This window comes from Crinia signifera, chromosome 11 (genome assembly GCF_055691185.1).
Source record: "Crinia signifera chromosome 11, ASM5569118v1, whole genome shotgun sequence".
In the NCBI taxonomy this organism is placed as follows: domain Eukaryota; kingdom Metazoa; phylum Chordata; class Amphibia; order Anura; family Myobatrachidae; genus Crinia; species Crinia signifera.
The window spans coordinates 99,925,891-99,944,579 of NC_139227.1; the positions used below are offsets into that span (position 1 = coordinate 99,925,891).

General features: G+C 47.8%; 1 protein-coding gene across 1 annotated transcript in view; it reads left to right on the forward strand.

Annotated features, from left to right (window-relative positions):
- Nucleotides 1-13,261: 13,261 nt before the first annotated feature.
- The window catches only part of SLC67A1 (solute carrier family 67 member 1), a 59,681-nt gene continuing 54,253 nt past the window's right edge, over nt 13,262-18,689 (forward strand). The window contains exon 1 of the mRNA XM_083163922.1: nt 13,262-13,499. Coding sequence (XP_083020048.1) covers nt 13,263-13,499 — 237 coding nt within the window. The 5' untranslated portion in view covers nt 13,262. The remainder of the gene's footprint in view (nt 13,500-18,689) is intronic.

Sequence of the window (18,689 nt, forward strand, 5' to 3'; positions counted from 1 at the left end):
GCATCCATTGATATTCTACCATGGTCCCCTGGGTCACCCCGCTTCTCAAGGTGTTGTAGTGCTGCTAAGACCTTCCTGACGTTTATGACCGAATGTCTGCCATGGATGAAACCCGTCTGGTCGGGGTCAACTATTTTGGGTAATGCATATTTCATCCTATCCACTAAGATTTTTGTAAGCAGCTTATAGCCTACATTGAGAAGCGAGATGGGCCGATATGATCCCGGGTCTTCTGGATCCCGTCCCGTTTTGGGGAGGACCTTCACCACCGCTGAGTTAAAATGAGGGGGCAATCCTGAACCCATCAACAACTGGTTGAACATTGCTGTCAGCGTGTCACTTATTTTGTCAACCAATATTCCATAAAATTCCCCTGAATACCCATCAGGGCCCGGGGCTTTCAGTGGTTTAAGTTTTGATATAGCCTCCTCTACGTCTATAGGGGCCATTAAGCTGTCCACGGTGGAAGCCGGTAATTGGGGTAGGGCAACTTCAGACCAAAACTGGGTCTTGTTGGTTTCATCTAATTCCCCCTGTGTGTATAATTTATGATAGAAGTTTTGAAATAGATTTATAATATCCTTGCCCTTGCGTAACTTAGTCCCATCCGGGGCGTTCAGGACAGGGACAAAGGCCGAGGGGCGGGTTCCCCTAATCAGGTTAGATGGCAATTTGCCATTTTTATTACCATGACGGTAAAATTGGAAGTTGGTATTAGCAATATATTGGGTAGTTTGATTGTCTAGTAGGGAGTCGAAGTGTGTTTTTGCTTGCGTATAGGCAATTTTGTTATTGGGGGAGGGGGTGTTCTTATATTCAGCGTAAGCTGACGTCAAAGCAGATTGTGCCAAGAGAACATTGGCTGATCTATCTTTTTTTAGTTTTTTGACATAGGACATGATTTCCCCCCTCAACACAGCCTTCGCTGTCTGCCATAGCAGTACAGGATCTTGTTCATGACCCTTGTTGTCATAGGTGAATTCTGCCCATCTCGCTTCCAATGCCTGCCTAAATCTCTGGGACGCAGCCAAATAAGACGGGAACCTCCACTGTCTGTGTGGGACCCCACATCGACAGATGTCGACAAAGTACACCACACCATTGAGTGGTCAGAAATGCATATGGGCATTATCTGGGCATCAATTAATTTTGGGAATAGGTTTTCAGCCGGTAGGAGTTAATCTATATGGGAGAAGGTCCTGTGTGCTGCTGATAAGCAGGTATATTCCCTCTCAGTAGGATGCAGAACTCTCCAGCAATCAATAAGGCCTAGTTGGGATGTTATTTGGGGTATACCTAGACACGGTCTTGGTGGGGGTCTCTTGGGAACTGATGACCTATCCATTGAAGGTAGTGCCACAATATTAAAATCTCCTCCCATCAATAAACCTGAGGTAGAAAATGGGTAAAGTCACGTTAACAGTCTCCCTACGAATTTCTGGGAGTAATTATTAGGGGCATAAACATTACAAACAACATACGTTTCTTGAAGCACGGAAATTTTAGTGATAACAGATCTCCCTCCCGGGTCTGCATATATTTGATCCACTACCGGCGTCAGACTTTTCCTGACTAGTATTGCCACTCCCCTTGCCCTAGAATTGTATGAGGCAGACGCTGCCAACATATATCCCATCTGACCCAGTTTCGCATGCTCCACCTCGGTCAAATGTGTCTCCTGAAGGAGAGCTATGTCTGCATTTTGTTTCTTAAGGTACAGTAGGATTTTTTTGCGCTTAATGGGGGAATTAATCCCGCCCACGTTCCAAGAACAGATCTTAACCTGCGCCATTACTCAAGATAAAATGGCTACCAACATGTATAATGTCCCTGAGCTGACTTCCCTCCCCCCCCCCCGCTTCCCTCCCTCCCAACACCCCCCCAACACAAACATAACAATACAAAAGGAAGGTAAAACCTCCCTCAGAGGAACTACTCCTCCGAAGCAAATTATCGCTCACTCTAAAAACTTCCGTAGTATTAAACAGAACTGAATTCTAACCACTACCACATGTGAGCTCCTCAGGCAGAGTACTCAGGTCGGCACCCCTATAACAATAAGAACATATAAGTACATATCAAGAGCAGCAAGTAAGTAAGTAAACAGCCGTAACTTCATTTCAATATGAGAGTCTCTCCTGGCTTTCAATGACCCCAATCTGGAGGAATCATCAGTACTTGTGTTTAAAAGCAATATAGATGAGTTTCCCCGTGTCAGCGGACTTTCCATCAATAAATCCCCTCCTCCCCTCTCCCACCAAACCCAACCAGTGGTATTGGGCGAAAGAAGGAAAAAAAAAAAGGGGGGGGGGGGAGAAAAAGGCAACTCCGCGGGAAGTCCTCCTGTATAATAATCGGATATAATCATCCCATTTGAGAGTCTCGTCACAGTCAGTCACAATGCTTTAAACCTGCGCCCATTAAAACAATCGTAAGGCTCAAGACTGCCTTGGTGGTGATCCCAGGCTTTCCCGGAGATAGGCCTGTGTGTCTCCTGGGGTAGAGAAGTCTCTGACAGATTCACCCTCAAATAAGCGCAACCTAGCAGGATACATCAAGGCAAACTTTTTGTTGTCTGCAATCAGCTTGGCACAAATGGGGGAAAATTATTTTCTGGCTCTAGTGACCTCCGCTGAGTAATCTTGGAATATATGCAATCTGTGTGATTCCCACTGCAAGTTTTTAAGCTTCCTAGAAGCGTTCCATATCAGTTCTTTATGTAAGTAATTGAGGCATCTGAAAATGGTTACTCTGGGTCTTGCATTCTGGTCTTTGCGGTCTGGGCCTATGCGGTGGGCCCTCTCAACCACCATATCTGAACAGTCTCCTGTTATTTGTAAAAGTTTCGGCAGGGTATTTCTTATAAATTGGAGAAGAGCAGCACCCTTCACCTGCTCCGGCAGTCCCACCAGCCTCAAATTATTTCGTCTAGATCTGTTTTCGAGATCGTCTACTTTGTTAGTTAGCATATGGACTGATTTTTGCAACGCAGTATTTTCTGCCTGCAATTCACTGACATCATGAAATACAGCACCCACCCGGGATTCAGTCTGGGCCACCCTTGTATTGAGCTGAGAAAGATGGTCCTTCAGTTCATTAATTGAACTTTTAAAGGCGTTTGCCTGTTGCTGGAACAGCGGCTCCATAGTGTCTCTGATAGCCTGCACCATAACTTGGTATGAGACAGCGTCTTGTGAAGGCTGCGAAAAGCATGCCAGGGGGTCAGGCGGGCTGTCAGTGATTGGTGTACTAACCTCGCTGGTTCCCGGCTGGGGGGACTGGAGGGCACGCACAGAGACTGCCGGCAGGATGGGTGCGGTCGCCATCTTGGTTTTCAGCGGTGTTCTGGGCACAGTTCCCTGTCGCTTTGTCATGGAGAAATATTTCTCCATACATCGGCGGGGGACTCCGGAGGACCAGGGGGGGCTGCCCAGCGAGTTAGACCGCAGTGCGGTGAGTCTGGGGTGCCGCCCGATTCACCTGCCACGGAGCTCCTCTAACTCGCGTCCTCTCCCATGGAAGCCGGAACCGGAAGTCTCCAATATTATTTTTTATTTAGACCCCCAACTGGTCTGCAAATAAGTAGCATCTGATTTGTTGCCATGGGCAACATCTTACACTTCTGAAAACTCTCACCTTAGTAAATGTGGATATATAAGATGGTATAAGTCTGTTCAGGTGTGATTATGGAACTTTCCGTCCACTATCCGCCAATCTAGACATTACGGTATACCTTATGAGCTGGCGATTGTGAGTAGGAATAACTCTACCTTGCTGAGATGACATATTATTAGCAGGAATCCACTATAATAAATGGCTGATGCTGCTCCTCCACTCTATGGGGGGAATTCAGATATTACTCTGGCCGCACACAACTGCTGGTGCTGACATTACTGGTAGGCTGTTCCGTCAGTCTGATGGGCTGATAACTAGTGTTCTATAATCAATGTATCAGCCATATATACCATATGTATATAGCTGTGTATACACCCCTAGCTCTCAGTATACCTCTGTATAGACCGCTAGCTCTCGGTATACCTGTGTATACACCCCTAGCTCTCGGTATACCTCTGTATACACCCCTAGCTCTCGGTATACCTCTGTATACACCCCTAGCTCTCGGTATACCTCTGTATACACCCCTAGCTCTCGGTATACCTCTGTATACACCCCTAGCTCTCGGTATACCTCTGTATACACCCCTAGCTCTCGGTATACCTCTGTATACACCCCTAGCTCTCGGTATACCTCTGTATACACCCCTAGCTCTCGGCATACCTCTGTATACACCCCTAGCTCTCGGTATACCTCTGTATACACCCCTAGCTCTCGGTATACCTCTGTATACACCCCTAGCTCTCGGTATACCTCTGTATACACCCCTAGCTCTCGGCATACCTCTGTATACACCCCTAGCTCTCGGTATACCTCTGTATACACCCCTAGCTCTCGGTATACCTCTGTATACACCCCTAGCTCTATGTATACCTCTGTATACACCCCTAGCTCTCGGTATACCTGTGGATACACCCCTAGCTCTCGGTATACCTGTGTATACACCCCTGGCTCTCAGTATACACCCCTAGCTCTCGGTATACCTATGTATACACCCCTAGCTCTCGGTATACCTGTGTATACACCCCTAGCTCTCGGTATACTTCTCCATACACCCCTAGCTCTCGGTATACCTGTGTATACACCCCTAGCTCTCGGTATACTTCTGCATACACCCCTAGCTCTCTGTATACCTCTGTATACACCCCTAGCTCTCGGTATACCTCTGCATACACCCATAGCTCTCGGTATACCTCTGCATACACCCCTAGCTCTCGGTATACCTCTGCATACACCCCTAGCTCTCGGTATACCTCTGCATACACCCCTAGCTCTCGGTATACCTCTGCATACACCCCTAGCTCTCGGTATACCTCTGCATACACCCCTAGCTCTCGGTATACCTCTGTATACACCCCTAGCTCTCGGTATACCTCTGTATACACCCCTAGCTCTCGGTATACCTCTGTATACACCCCTAGCTCTCGGTATACCTGTGTATACACCCCTAGCTTTCTGTATACCTGTGTATACACCCCTGGGTCTCTGTATACACACCTAGCTCTCGGTATACCTGTGTATACACCCCTAGCTCTCGGTATACACCCCTGGCTCTCTAAATACACCCCTAGCTCTCGGTATACCTGTGTATACACCCCTAGCTCTCGGTATACCTGTGTATACACCCCTGGCTCTCGGTATACACCCCTAGCTCTCGGTATACCTATGTATACACCCCTAGCTCTCGGTATACCTATGTATACACCCCTAGCTCTCGGTATACCTGTGTATACACCCCTAGCTCTTGGTATACCTGTGTATACACCCCTAGCACTTGGTATACCTCTGTATACACCCCTAGCTCCCGGTATACCTGTGTATACACCCCTAGCTCTCGGTATACTTCTGCATACACCCCTAGCTCTCGGTATACCTGTGTATACACCCCTAGCTCTCGGTATACTTCTGCATACACCCCTAGCTCTCAGTATACCTCTGCATACACTCCTAGCTCTCGGTATACCTGTGTATACACCCCTAGCTCTCGGTATACCTGTGTATACACCCCTAGCTCTCGGTATACTTCTGCATACACCCCTAGCTCTCGGTATACCTCTGCATACACCCCTAGCTCTCTGTATACCTCTGCATACACCCCTAGCTCTCGGTGTACCTGTGCATACACCCCTAGCTCTCGGTGTACTTCTGCATACACCCCTAGTTCTCGGTTTTCCTGTGTATACACCCCTAGCTCTCGGTATACCTGTGTATACACCCCTAGCTCTCTGTATATCTGTGTATACACCCCTAGCTCTCGGTATACCTGTGTATACACCCCTAGCTCTCGGTATACCTCTGTATATACACCCCTAGCTCTCGGTATACCTGTATATACACCCCTAGCTCTCGGTATACCTGTGTATACACCCCTAGCTCTCGGAATACCTGTGTATACACCCCTAGCTCTCGGTATACCTCTGAATAAACTCCTAGCTCTCGGTATACCTCTGTATACACCCCTAGTTCTCGGTATACCTCTGTATACACCCCTAGCTCTCGGTATACCTCTGTATACACCCATAGCTCTCTGTATACCTGTGTATACACCCATAGCTCTCGGTATACTTGTGTATACACCCCTAGCTCTCGGTATACCCAGGGCCGCCGAGAGGCAGGGGGGGCGGGTACATTTTACCTGGGCCAGGGGAGCCCGGGTCCCGACACACACAAAAAAAAAAAAAAAACTTTTTTCTTTTAAAGGGGGCGTGGCCACGGGTCCGCGATTAGGCCACGCCCCCGAATTTGCCTAAGCCCGGTCAGTGATGGCTGTCCTGCTCCTGCTCCTGCTCCAAGTTCCTGGTTCAAAAGGTAATGCCGCCCGCAATGCATGGCTATGGACAGGGGGAACAGACAAAAAGCGTGTGTGTGTGTAACAGGCTGTGTATGTATGGATATATGTGTGTGTAACAGGCTATGCGTGTGTGTGTGTGTGTGTGTGTGTGTGTAACAGGCTTTGTATATATGTATATATATATGTGTGTGTGTGTGTGTAACAGGGTATGTGTGTGTGTAACAGGCTTTGTATATATGTGTGTGTGTGTGTGTGTGTGTGTGTGTGTGTGTGTGTGTAACAGGCTATGTATGTATGTCTATATGTGTGTGTGTGTAACAGGCTATGTATGTGTGTGTGTGTGTGTGTGTGTGTGTGTGTGTGTAACAGGCTTTGTATGTATGTGTGTGTGTAAAAGGCTATTTGTGTGTGTGTGTGTGTGTAGCAGGCTTTGTATGTATGTCAGGGTTGCCGACCCTCCCGGAATTTCCGGGAGTCTCCCGAAAATCGGGTACCCCCTCCCTGCCCCAGGAAGGGTGGGCAACCCTCCCGGATTCAGGGGGGATCCCCGCTGACCCCCGCATCGCGGCATTAAAATGCCGCAATCCTCGTGTCCCAGAGGAGGGGGCGGAGCTAAAACGGCACAATCGCGTCATTTTAGCCCCGCCCCCTCCATGGAGATACCTGAATTCGCTGCTTTTAACAGTATGGGGGTGGGGCTTAGTGATGTCACTCGTAAGCCCCGCCCCCTGAGCGGCTGCTAAAACTAGACTAAAAGTCGGCAACCCTGATGTATGTATATGTGTGTGTGTGACAGGCTGTGTATGTATATATATATATATGTGTGTAACAGGCTATGTGTGTGTGTGTGTAACAGGCTATGTATGTATGTATGTCTATATGTGTGTGTGTGTGTAACAGGCTATGTGTGTGTGTGTGTGTGTGTGTAACAGGCTTTGTATATATGTGTGTGTGTGTGTGTGTGTGTGTAACAGGCTATGTGTGTGTGTGTGTAACAGGCTATGTATGTATATGTGTTTGTGTAACAGGCTATGTATGTATATGTGTGTGTGTGTAACAGGCTTTGTATATATGTGTGTGTGTGTGTGTGTGTGTGTAACAGGCTATGTGTGTGTGTGTGTGTAACAGGCTTTGTATGTATGTATATATGTGTGTATGTGTGTAACAGGCTATGTATGTATATGTGTGTGTGACAGGCTATGTACTGTATGTGTGAAGGAACAGGCTATGGCCCTCATTCAGGTTGGTTCGCTCCCCCGCACATTCACACAGGGGAGCGATGTTGTGCATGTGCAGCAACTTTGTGTGAGCGGGCGCGGCAAACCGATTATTTGCCGCCCTGATCGCATGCAGCAGTGTGGACGGAAGCGTGGGGTGGTGGATATGGGTTGCGCCCATGGGAACTCCCATGACGTGGGTGCCGGGGGAGGGCAGCTGATGTCATCGGATGTCAGCTGCCCACCCTCTTCTCGTACAGGAGCGCCACAGATCTAAGACAGCAGAGACTGACTTAGATCTGCGAGCGATTGAGAAATCATTTGATGGTCGGCGACCGCACTGCCCTGCACACAAGCTGCAAATCGATGATGATGTAAAACATCCGTTCGCATGCGTGAAATCTGAGGTATTTAGATAACCCGCAAAGCTGCAAATTTTGCAGCTTTGTGGTCAATCAGAATGACCTCCAATGTGTGTGAAGGGAACAGGCTACATGGGGCCCATTTATGACGGATCATATATGGAATGCGATCTGGGTGGGACCATACTGCGCAGGATCACATGAGATTAAAGAGGTTTAATGGACACAATCCCCCCTCTCCCTCCAGGTGCACATACCGCTGGCCATCACAATGCATCTGCTCTTGGCGCCGGATCTGTAGCTTTGGGGGACACAGCAGATACCGGCAGCTCAGCTCGGCGATACTGCAAGTAGTGGCATCTGCTGCTTCTTGCCAGCAGGTTGAAAGAACTGTTGCCGCTTTCCCTGCTGCGTCGTGTGTGAGCTTGGGATCCTTATACTCCAGAGTCGGGATGATCGTGCCAGCCACAGATCTTGGAGAGAGGAGCCGTGGACTGGCCACCCCTGCTGTATGGCATAGGGGTCTGGGCAGCGCAGGGGGGCAGAGGGTCCCTGTGACGGATGGGCAGACAGCAATGGGGTCCTTGCGGAGGATGGGAGCTATTACCTAGTTCCCATCCTCCGCAGGGACCCTGCCGCTATTTGCCCATCCGTGTCCACGACCCCTTACTCCCAGGGGCGCAACCCATATCCACCACGCTTCTGTCCACACTGCTGCATACGAACGGGGCGGCAAGTAATCGATTTGAATTTTGTGTAGCATAATGTGTAAGGGGCAAGTATAAGGGGTCTACTATTGTGTTGCATAAAGGGTATATGGTGTGGTACACACCCCTATATCCTTTAATGGACACACCTCTTTTCTGTTGCTCGCCACTCCAGGGGGGCCCTGTGACGCTGTTGTACCGGGGCCCAGGATTTCTCTTGGCAGCCCTGGGTATACCTGTGTATACACCCCTAGCTCTCGGTATACCTGTGTATACACCCCTAGCTCTCGGTATATCTGTGAATACACCCCTAGCTCTTGGTATACCTATGTATACACCCCTAGCTCTCAGATAAAACACCTTTCATTCCAGGTTGGTCCCATATTAAAACTTTGTTTTATCACTTTTATGCATGTACATGTAAAACTTCCCATTTTAAGAATAATTGAAATCATGTTTAATCTAGTCTGGTTGTAACCACCTTCTGTGAATATCTGTAACAGATTGAACACAGGAAGTCTGGGATGCATTGGGGAAATTCCTTCCCCCAAACACATTTTTATCTTACTGTAGGTGTGGGCAAGTTCCTGACACTAAAGCCAGCCATACATCTACAGATCGATTGTCAGATTGGGCTGGTTGGAACAAAATCCTGGTAATGGATGAGAGAAAATGACAGTTGACCATTTGCTTTGAATTGATGGAAAACTGCCAAAAACTGTCAGATATTACCAGGTTTTAGTTCCAACCAGCCCAATCCCACCTTTACATTTGTTCAAGAATACAGATGTGTCCTCAATAAGCCACGTGACACACCATGTCTGGTTGAGCGTGAAAAGCACAGTTAAGAGCTGATTGGCTAAGCACCATTTATCATAAACAATGAGTTTTATCTCTAATTAATAAGTGAACGCACACGTGTCGCATATCGAAATGAATCGGTGCATTCTCAATGTGCTCATTTGCGAGAAAATTATGGTCTTAACCTGGCATTTTTGCCAGGTTAAGACCTGGTAAAGCTGGTTAATGATGGTCTTAACCTGGCTGCAGCCATAGGCCCTTATTCTGGTTCACTCGTAAAGGGAAATTCCTTCTAAAAAAAGCAAAACCATGTGCACTGCAGGTGGAGCAGATGTAACATGTGCAGAGAGAATTAGATTTGGGTGGGGTTTTACTTCAAAGTGAGATCTATATTGCAGTGTAAGAATAAACCAGTCAGTATTTACCCTGCACAGAAACAAAATAACTCACCCAAATCTAACTTGCTCTGTACATGTTACATCTGCCCCACCTGCAGTGCACATGATTTTGCCCTTTTGAGAAGGAATTTGCCTTTGCAAGTGAACCAGAATAAGGGCCTTAGTGTATGAGGTCACATCTGTATTACACATTTCTGTCCCACATATTCACTGATCTATGTTATGCTTCAGTTTTTATTATTTTGGTGACCTTATACAGGGGGTGCTGGGCTTTGTAGTGATCCCCGCCCTCGGGTACACCCGCCACAGAGCATGTGTGGCTTGTGTATAGCAGTCTGAGCCCTCTGCAATAGATCGGGAACTTTTTTAAAGTAAAGATAAAGTTTTTCTAATCTCTAGTGAACACAGAAAATCCGGACAATGGTGTAACCGGGGCGAAGTTACCAAAGTGCTGCTCTCTTCTGCCGGCGTCATGGTAACACTGTCTCAGAGGGGTTTATCAGTGCACATCCTTATCACTTGCGCCTTTGTGCAGCTTGTACGCTCTTGTTTCCTTCTGTCTCTGTATCTAGAAGCATGTATATTGAGGCATAGGCGCTCTGCCATCCAATGCAGATTCACTGTATCATATCCAAGGGTAGAATATCTATATGTATCATATCCAAGGGTAGCATGTACTTATATCACTGTATCATATCCAAGGGCAGCACATCGGTGGCAGATGATGAGCTTCGGAGATGGACACAGAAAGAAGCGAGGCAATGGAACCCAATCATAGTGTGCGTACATAAAGTAAGTTACCTGGAGGCGCAGCAGCTGTGGACAGGGCGGCTGTATGTATGGTAATATGCACGTGTATATATGCCCACACATGGATGTAGCCTGTAATACTGCTCTTCATTCTCAGGCCTGGTCATCATAAATAAACATGATTTGTTCACTCATTGTTGTATCAATTCAGAAGGTATTATCCGAAGTACGGAGCTGATGCTTTAACCCCGGTGCCCTCACATGTGGTGACAGATGTGGTCTCATCACCTGAACACAAAGGTGCCTTCCCCTTTTGCGGATGTGTACATAGGTGTCCTCCCCTATCACTGATGTGTACATAGGTGCCCTCCCCTATCACTGATGTGTACATAGGTGCCTTTCATTTACACTGATTTGTACATAGGTGCCTTCACTTTACACTGATGTGTACACAGGAGCCCTCCCCTATCACTGATGTGTACACAGGTGTCCTCCCCTATCACTGATGTGTACACAGGTGCCCTCCCCTATCACTGATGTGTACACAGGAGCCCTCCCCTATCACTGATGTGTACACAGGAGCCCTCCCCTATCACTGATGTGTACACATGTGCCCTCCCCTATCACTGATGTGTACACAGGTGCCCTCCCCTGTCACTGATGTGTACATAGGTGCCCTCCCCTCGCTGATGTGTACACAGGTGCCTTCACTTTACACTGATATGTACACAGGTGCCCTCCCCTATCACTGATGTGTACACAGGTGCCCTCCCCTATCACTGATGTGTACACAGGTGTCCTCCCCTATCACTGATGTGTACACAGGTGCCCTCCCCTATCACTGATGTGTACACAGGTGCCCTCCCCTATCACTGATGTGTACACAGGTGCCCTCCCCTATCACTGATGTGTACACAGGTGCCCTCCCCTATCACTGATGTGTACACAGGTGCCCTCCCCTATCACTGATGTGTACACAGGTGCCCTCCCCTATCACTGATGTGTACACAGGTGCCCTCCCCTATCACTGATGTGTACACAGGTGCCCTCCCCTATCACTGATGTGTACACAGGTGCCCTCGCCTATCACTGATGTGTACACAGGTGCCCTCCCCTATCACTGATGTGTACACAGGTGCCCTCCCCTATCACTGATGTGTACACAGGTGCCCTCCCCTATCACTGATGTGTACACAGGTGCCCTCGCCTATCACTGATGTGTACACAGGTGCCCTCCCCTATCACTGATGTGTACACAGGTGCCCTCCCCTATCACTGATGTGTACACAGGTGCCCTCCCCTATCACTGATGTGTACACAGGAGCCCTCCCCTATCACTGATGTGTACACGGGTGCCCTCCCCTATCACTGATGTGTACACGGGTGCCCTCCCCTATCACTGATGTGTACACGGGTGCCCTCCCCTATCACTGATGTGTACACGGGTGCCCTCCCCTATCACTGATGTGTACACGGGTGCCCTCGCCTATCACTGATGTGTACACAGGTGCCCTCCCCTATCACTGATGTGTACACGGGTGCCCTCCCCTATCACTGATGTGTACACGGGTGCCCTCCCCTATCACTGATGTGTACACGGGTGCCCTCCCCTATCACTGATGTGTACACGGGTGCCCTCCCCTATCACTGATGTGTACACGGGTGCCCTCCCCTATCACTGATGTGTACACGGGTGCCCTCCCCTATCACTGATGTGTACACGGGTGCCCTCGCCTATCACTGATGTGTACACAGGTGCCCTCCCCTATCACTGATGTGTACACAGGTGCCCTCCCCTATCACTGATGTGTACACAGGAGCCCTCCCCTATCACTGATGTGTACACAGGTGCCCTCCCCTATCACTGATGTGTACACAGGTGCCCTCCCCTATCACTGATGTGTACACAGGTGCCCTCCCCTATCACTGATGTGTACACAGGTGCCCTCCCCTATCACTGATGTGTACACGGGTGCCCTCCCCTATCACTGATGTGTACACGGGTGCCCTCCCCTATCACTGATGTGTACACAGGTGCCCTCGCCTATCACTGATGTGTACACAGGTGCCCTCCCCTATAACTGATGTGTACACAGGTGTCCTCCCCTATCACTGATGTGTACACAGGAGCCCTCCCCTATCACTGATGTGTACACAGGTGCCCTCCCCTATCACTGATGTGTACACAGGTGTCCTCCACTATCACTGTATTTCAACTACAGCTCTCTACCCCTTTCAGACAGAAAACGAAATTACCGGTTGAAGCAGTTCTACCCGGTAATTTCGTGAATAACACGGGTCCTTTTTCTGTGTGAAAGGTCACACCCGTGTCTCCGACCCTGGAATTGACCAGGGTCGAGGACACGGGATTTATGACCCGTGTTGACCCTTTCACGCAGAAGAAATACCCATGTTATTCACCAGGATTATAATGTAATACAGCGATGTCAGGATGCGTCCAACACGGAATCCTGCCCTAAGTGCACATAGTAGGTCAGGCGCATGTGGGTGAGTTTTAGGGACAGCTGGATGAGTGTGGTTCCAGCATTCTCCCTATAACCAGCAGCAGCCAGTAGCCCCGGGCCGTCCTGCAGTGGTTAATACACAGAGCAGAGTCTGACATGCCGGGGGTGGGATCTCCTCTGAACTTTACTCTGAACATACAGGAACTGGGTGCAAAGCAAATTCACAAATGTCATTTGTCTGAATCCGGAGCACAGGACACAAGCTGTGATCCAATTACCAGCATGGCTACAGATACGGGGAACCCCAGATCCAAACAGCAGGTCATCAGGATAACCTACCTGCTGACAACAGCAGATATCTCCTGCCTGTTCATGCAGTTTGCAGTCACGCCGGTAAGTAGCGTTATGTAAGGTGCACGGAGAGCTGAGGGGATCAGGGTGCTGCAGGCTGGCCATCACTATAGGTAACAGGGGCAAACCTTCTATAGAGGACACAGGAGGTGTTGCCAGGATTTCATGCACATTATTGTTGTACTAGTTACCAGCCCATCAACGTAACAGTAATATCAGCGATAGCCGCAGCGTGCACCTGATTGGAGCAACACTTGGATTGTGCCACCAAACGCCATCTGGTGGCTGCTTGCGTGCGCCTATAGTGGTGAGGAGCAGTGTTAAGGTGACCATACACTAGTAAGATTTATCTTTAGATTTGCCCGGTTGGAACAAAAACTTGGTTATGGATGAGTGACAGTTTGTCAGTTTTCCAGCATTTCCAAGCAAATGGTCAACTGTTATTCTCATCCATAACCAGGATTTTGTTCCAACCAGCCAGATCTGAAGATAAATCTGCGTGTGTATGGCCACCTTAAGCCTATTCTATAAGATGCTGTCCAGACACTCGGCAATATCGCTGCTGACACCCAGCTAATACCGCAGTTCCATAACTGACATCTGGCTAATACCTCAGTACCGTAACTGACATCTGGCTAATACCTCAGTTCCATAATTGATACCCAGCTATTACCTCAGTACCGTAACTGACATCCGGCTATTACCTCAGTTTCATAACTGACATCCGGCTAATACCTCAGGTACCATAACGGACATCCGGCTATTATCTCAGTACCGTAACTGACATCCTGCTATTACCTCAGTACCGAAACTGACACCCAATTATTACCTCAGTACCGTAACTGACATCCAGCTATTACCTCAGCACTGTAACTGGCATCTGGATTTGACCTTAGTACTGTGACTGGCAGCCGGCTATTACCTCAGTACCATTACTGACATCTGGCTATTACCTCAGTACCATTACTGACATCTGGCTATTACCTCAGTGCTGTAACTTGCATCCGGCTATTACCTCAGCACTGTAACTGGTATCTGGCTATTAACTCAGTACCGTGACTGACACCCGGCTATTACCTCAGCACTGTAACTGGTATCTGGCTATTAACTCAGTACCGTGACTGACACCCGGCTATTACCTCAGCACTGTAACTGGCACCTGGCTATTACTTCAGTACTGTAACTGAAATCCGGCTATTACCTCAGTACTGTAACTGTCATCCGGCTATTACCTCAGTACTATAACTGACATCTGGCTATTACCTCAGTACTGTAACTGGTACCCGGCTATTACCTCAGTACTGTAACTGATATCTGGCTATTTACCTCAGTACTGTAACTGATATCTGGCTATTTACCTCAGTACTGTAACTGGTACCAGGCTATTACTTCAGTACTGTAACCGGCATCTATCTATTACCTCAGTACTGTAACTGGTACCCGGCTATTACCTCAGTACTGTAACTGATATCTGGCTATTTACCTCAGTACTGTAACTGATATCTGGCTATTTACCTCAGTACTGTAACTGTTACCCGGCTATTACCTCAGTACTGTAACTGGCATCTGTCTATTACCTCAGTACTGTAACTGGCATCTGGCTATTACCTCAGTACTGGGACTGACATCTGGCTATTACCTCAGTACTGTAACTGGTACCTGGCTATTTACCTCAGTACTGTAACTGGTACCCGGCTATTATCTCAGTACTGTAACTGGCATCTGTCTATTACTTCAGTACTGTAACTGGTACCCGGCTATTACCTCAGTACTGTAACTGGCATCTGTCTATTACCTCAGTACTGTAACTGGCATCTGGCTATTTACCTCAGTACTGTAACCGGTACCCGGCTATTACCTCAGTACTGTAACTGGCATCTGTCTATTACCTCAGTACTGTAACTGGCATCTGGCTATTACCTCAGTACTGGGACTGACATCTGGCTATTACCTCAGTACTGTAACTGGTACCTGGCTATTACCTCAGTACTGTAACTGATATCTGGCTATTTACCTCAGTACTCTAACTGGTACCCGGCTATTACCTCAGTACTGTAACTGGCATCTGTCTATTACCTCAGTACTGTAACTGGTACCCGGCTATTACCTCAGTACTGTAACTGATATCTGGCTATTTACCTCAGTACTGTAACCGGTACCCGGCTATTACCTCAGTACTGTAACTGGCATCTGTCTATTACCTTAGTACTGTAACTGGCATCTGGCTATTACCTCAGTACTGGGACTGACATCTGGCTAAAACCTCAGTACTATAACTGGCATCCGGCTATTACCTCACTACTGTAACTGGTATCTGGCTATTAAAACAGGTAACAAGACCAGAAACTATTGTTGGACAATGATCGGGTAATATGAATCAGGTCCCAGGGAGATTATATATAGCACGGCAGTATAACAATGCAGAGCTGTAATACCGGTATGCCACATATTATACAGGTAGATACAGATAGCAGAATGCAGACAGTAACTGAAAGAATACAAGAAGGAATCTCAGCACAATGTACCCGTCAGTGGAGTCATGTGAAGATTGCAGACCTATTGGTTAACTCAGGGTTAATGTGCTAAGTAGGTACACAATGCCGAAATACAGGTCACACACACTCCGCACCTGGGGGGGGGGTAAGCTCTACAATGAGTCTGCAAGTGCTGCCAAGAGCAAAGATGGCAGTGGGTGCCTCAGTGACATCACATGACAGGCTGATTGGGGCAGATGTATTAACCCCAGTGAAGAAAAAAAGTGGCGATAAAGTGGAAGGAGATCACGCACCAGCCAATCGGCTCTCAACTGCCAGCTGATTGGCTGGTGCGTTATCTCCTTCCACTTTATCTCCAGTTTATCTCTTAACCAGGCTTAATACATCTGCCTTAAATTTGGCACTCCAGCTGTTGTTGAACTACACATCCCAGCATGCCTTGCTACAGTTTGCTATTTGTCCATTCTAAAACTGCCGCAGGGCATTCTGGGATGTGTAGTTCAACAGCAGCTGGAGTGACAAAGATTCCCCATCCCTGCAGTAGGGCATGGATTTTTAGATAGACAGTTAACCCCTTCCCGACATTTGACGTACATTTACGTCATGGCCGGGATGTACTTCCCGACACATGGCGTAAATGTACGTCATGACTTTAAAGTGCCACCGCGTCTAGAGACGCGGTGATAGAGGGACAGCAGACATCTTCCCTCATTGCCCAGGGGGGGCAGCGATACCCCCCCCCCCCCCCCCCGTTCGGCGATCGCTGTGATTGGCTGTTCAATTACAGCGTTTTCTGTGTACCGGCGAATAACGTTCGCCGGTGACACAGGGATCGGTGGTGATTGGTGCTGTAAAGTACAGCACCAATCACCACCGGGTGTAAGGGTGACACTGGTGTCACCCCACCTCACCCCACCTGGCCCCAAAAGGCTGTGATTGGTCCGTCGGACCGACGGACCAATCACAGCCATTTCACCTCAGATGAAATAACGGAGACAGCCCTGCAGCCGCCATTCCGGTCAGGAACAGCGTGCAGAGCGGTCTCCGTGCCCATCTGTGCCCTATACTGACCTGATCGTTGGTGGCATCCGTGCTGCCAGCTCCTGGTGTGACTTCCTTGTGACTTCCTTGTGTTGCTGCTCATTGTGGCAGAGATTTAAATTGTGTGCTATTATTTTGTGCTATAATTTTGTATCTGCTCCCCCCTGCTGCCCCCCTTTTGTGCTGATCACTATAAACTAAGTGATCAGCACCTTTTTTTGGGGTGCAGGTTTTTTTTTTTATATATATACCCTGTCAGGTTGCACCCACAGTTGTGTGCCTGCTGCCCCTCACTGCTAATCAGTGTTGCATCACTGATCAGCAGTTTTTTTTTTTGGAGAGTGCTGTGGGGTTTTGTTTTTACACCCACGGTGCTTTTGTGGGTGTCCTGTGGCTGCTGAGCGCTGATCAGTGACATACATCACTGATCAGCATTTTTGGCACAGGGTTGATCTAATTTTTTTTTTTTTTGATCAAATTTCTGTTGCCTTTGAGTCATCAGCAGTTTTTTTTTAATTTTTTTTTTTTTGGAGAGTGCTGTGGTTTTTTTTTTTTTATTGTTTTTACACCCACGTTGCTTTTGTGGGTGTCCTGTGGCCGCTGAGCGCTGATCAGTGACGTACATCACTGAACAGCATTTTTGGCACAGGGTTGATATAATTTTTTTTCAGCAGTTTTTTTTTATTGTTTTTTTTTTGGAGAGTGCTGTGGTTTTTTTTTTTTTAATTGTTTTTACACCCACGTTGCTTTTGTGGGTGTCCTGTGGCCGCTGAGCGCTGATCAGTGACGTACATCACTGAACAGCATTTTTGGCACAGGGTTGATATAATTTTTTTTCTGCAGTTTTTTTTAATTGTTTTTTTTTGGAGAGTGCTGTGGTTTTTTTTTTTTTTAAATTGTTTTTACACCCACGGTGCTTTTGTGGGTGTCCTGTGCCCGCTGAGCGCTGATCAGTGACGGACGTTACTGACCAACATCTGTGCTCAATTTTTGGCGCAGGAGCTTTTTTTTTTTTTCTTTTAAACTTACACGTGTTAAAGCACTACATACACACTACATACCCCCCGTGTTGAAATAAAGTTTGTACCCCCCCCCCCTACACTATACACGTGTTGAAACACTACACTTAAAAATAATAAAAATGTCCCAATCATCGCAAAGACTGTTTTCAGCGGAGGAGGCATATGCCCTTCTTGCCTCTGACACTGACACAGCCAGTGAAGTAAGCGATGAATTGGCATTTGTCTTAAGCTCCTCTTCCTCCTCTAGTGATGAGGGACCCCCTCAAAGACGCCCCCGTAGAGCAGCTGAGACCCCCCCCCCCCAATGATTGATCTCGTATGGACCCCACCACCAGACAATTTTGTGCCCCAGGTTCCTGAGTTTTTGGCCAACCCAGGAATCCAATTTGATAGTACAGGCCTCAAAGAAATTGACTTTTTCAAAGTCTTTTTCTCAGATGATTTTATAAATTTAATGGTGGACCAAAGTAATTTATATGCCCAGCAGTTTATTGCCCAAAACCCCACGTCATCATTTGCTAGGTGGACCCCTGTAGATGCAGTAGAGATGATGACGTTTTGGGGTCTGGTGTTACATATGGGCATAGTTAAAAAGCCAGAAATTAGGCAATATTGGAGTACAGATGTTCTGTACAGCACCCCACTTCATCGTATGGCCATGACCCGGTCTCGTT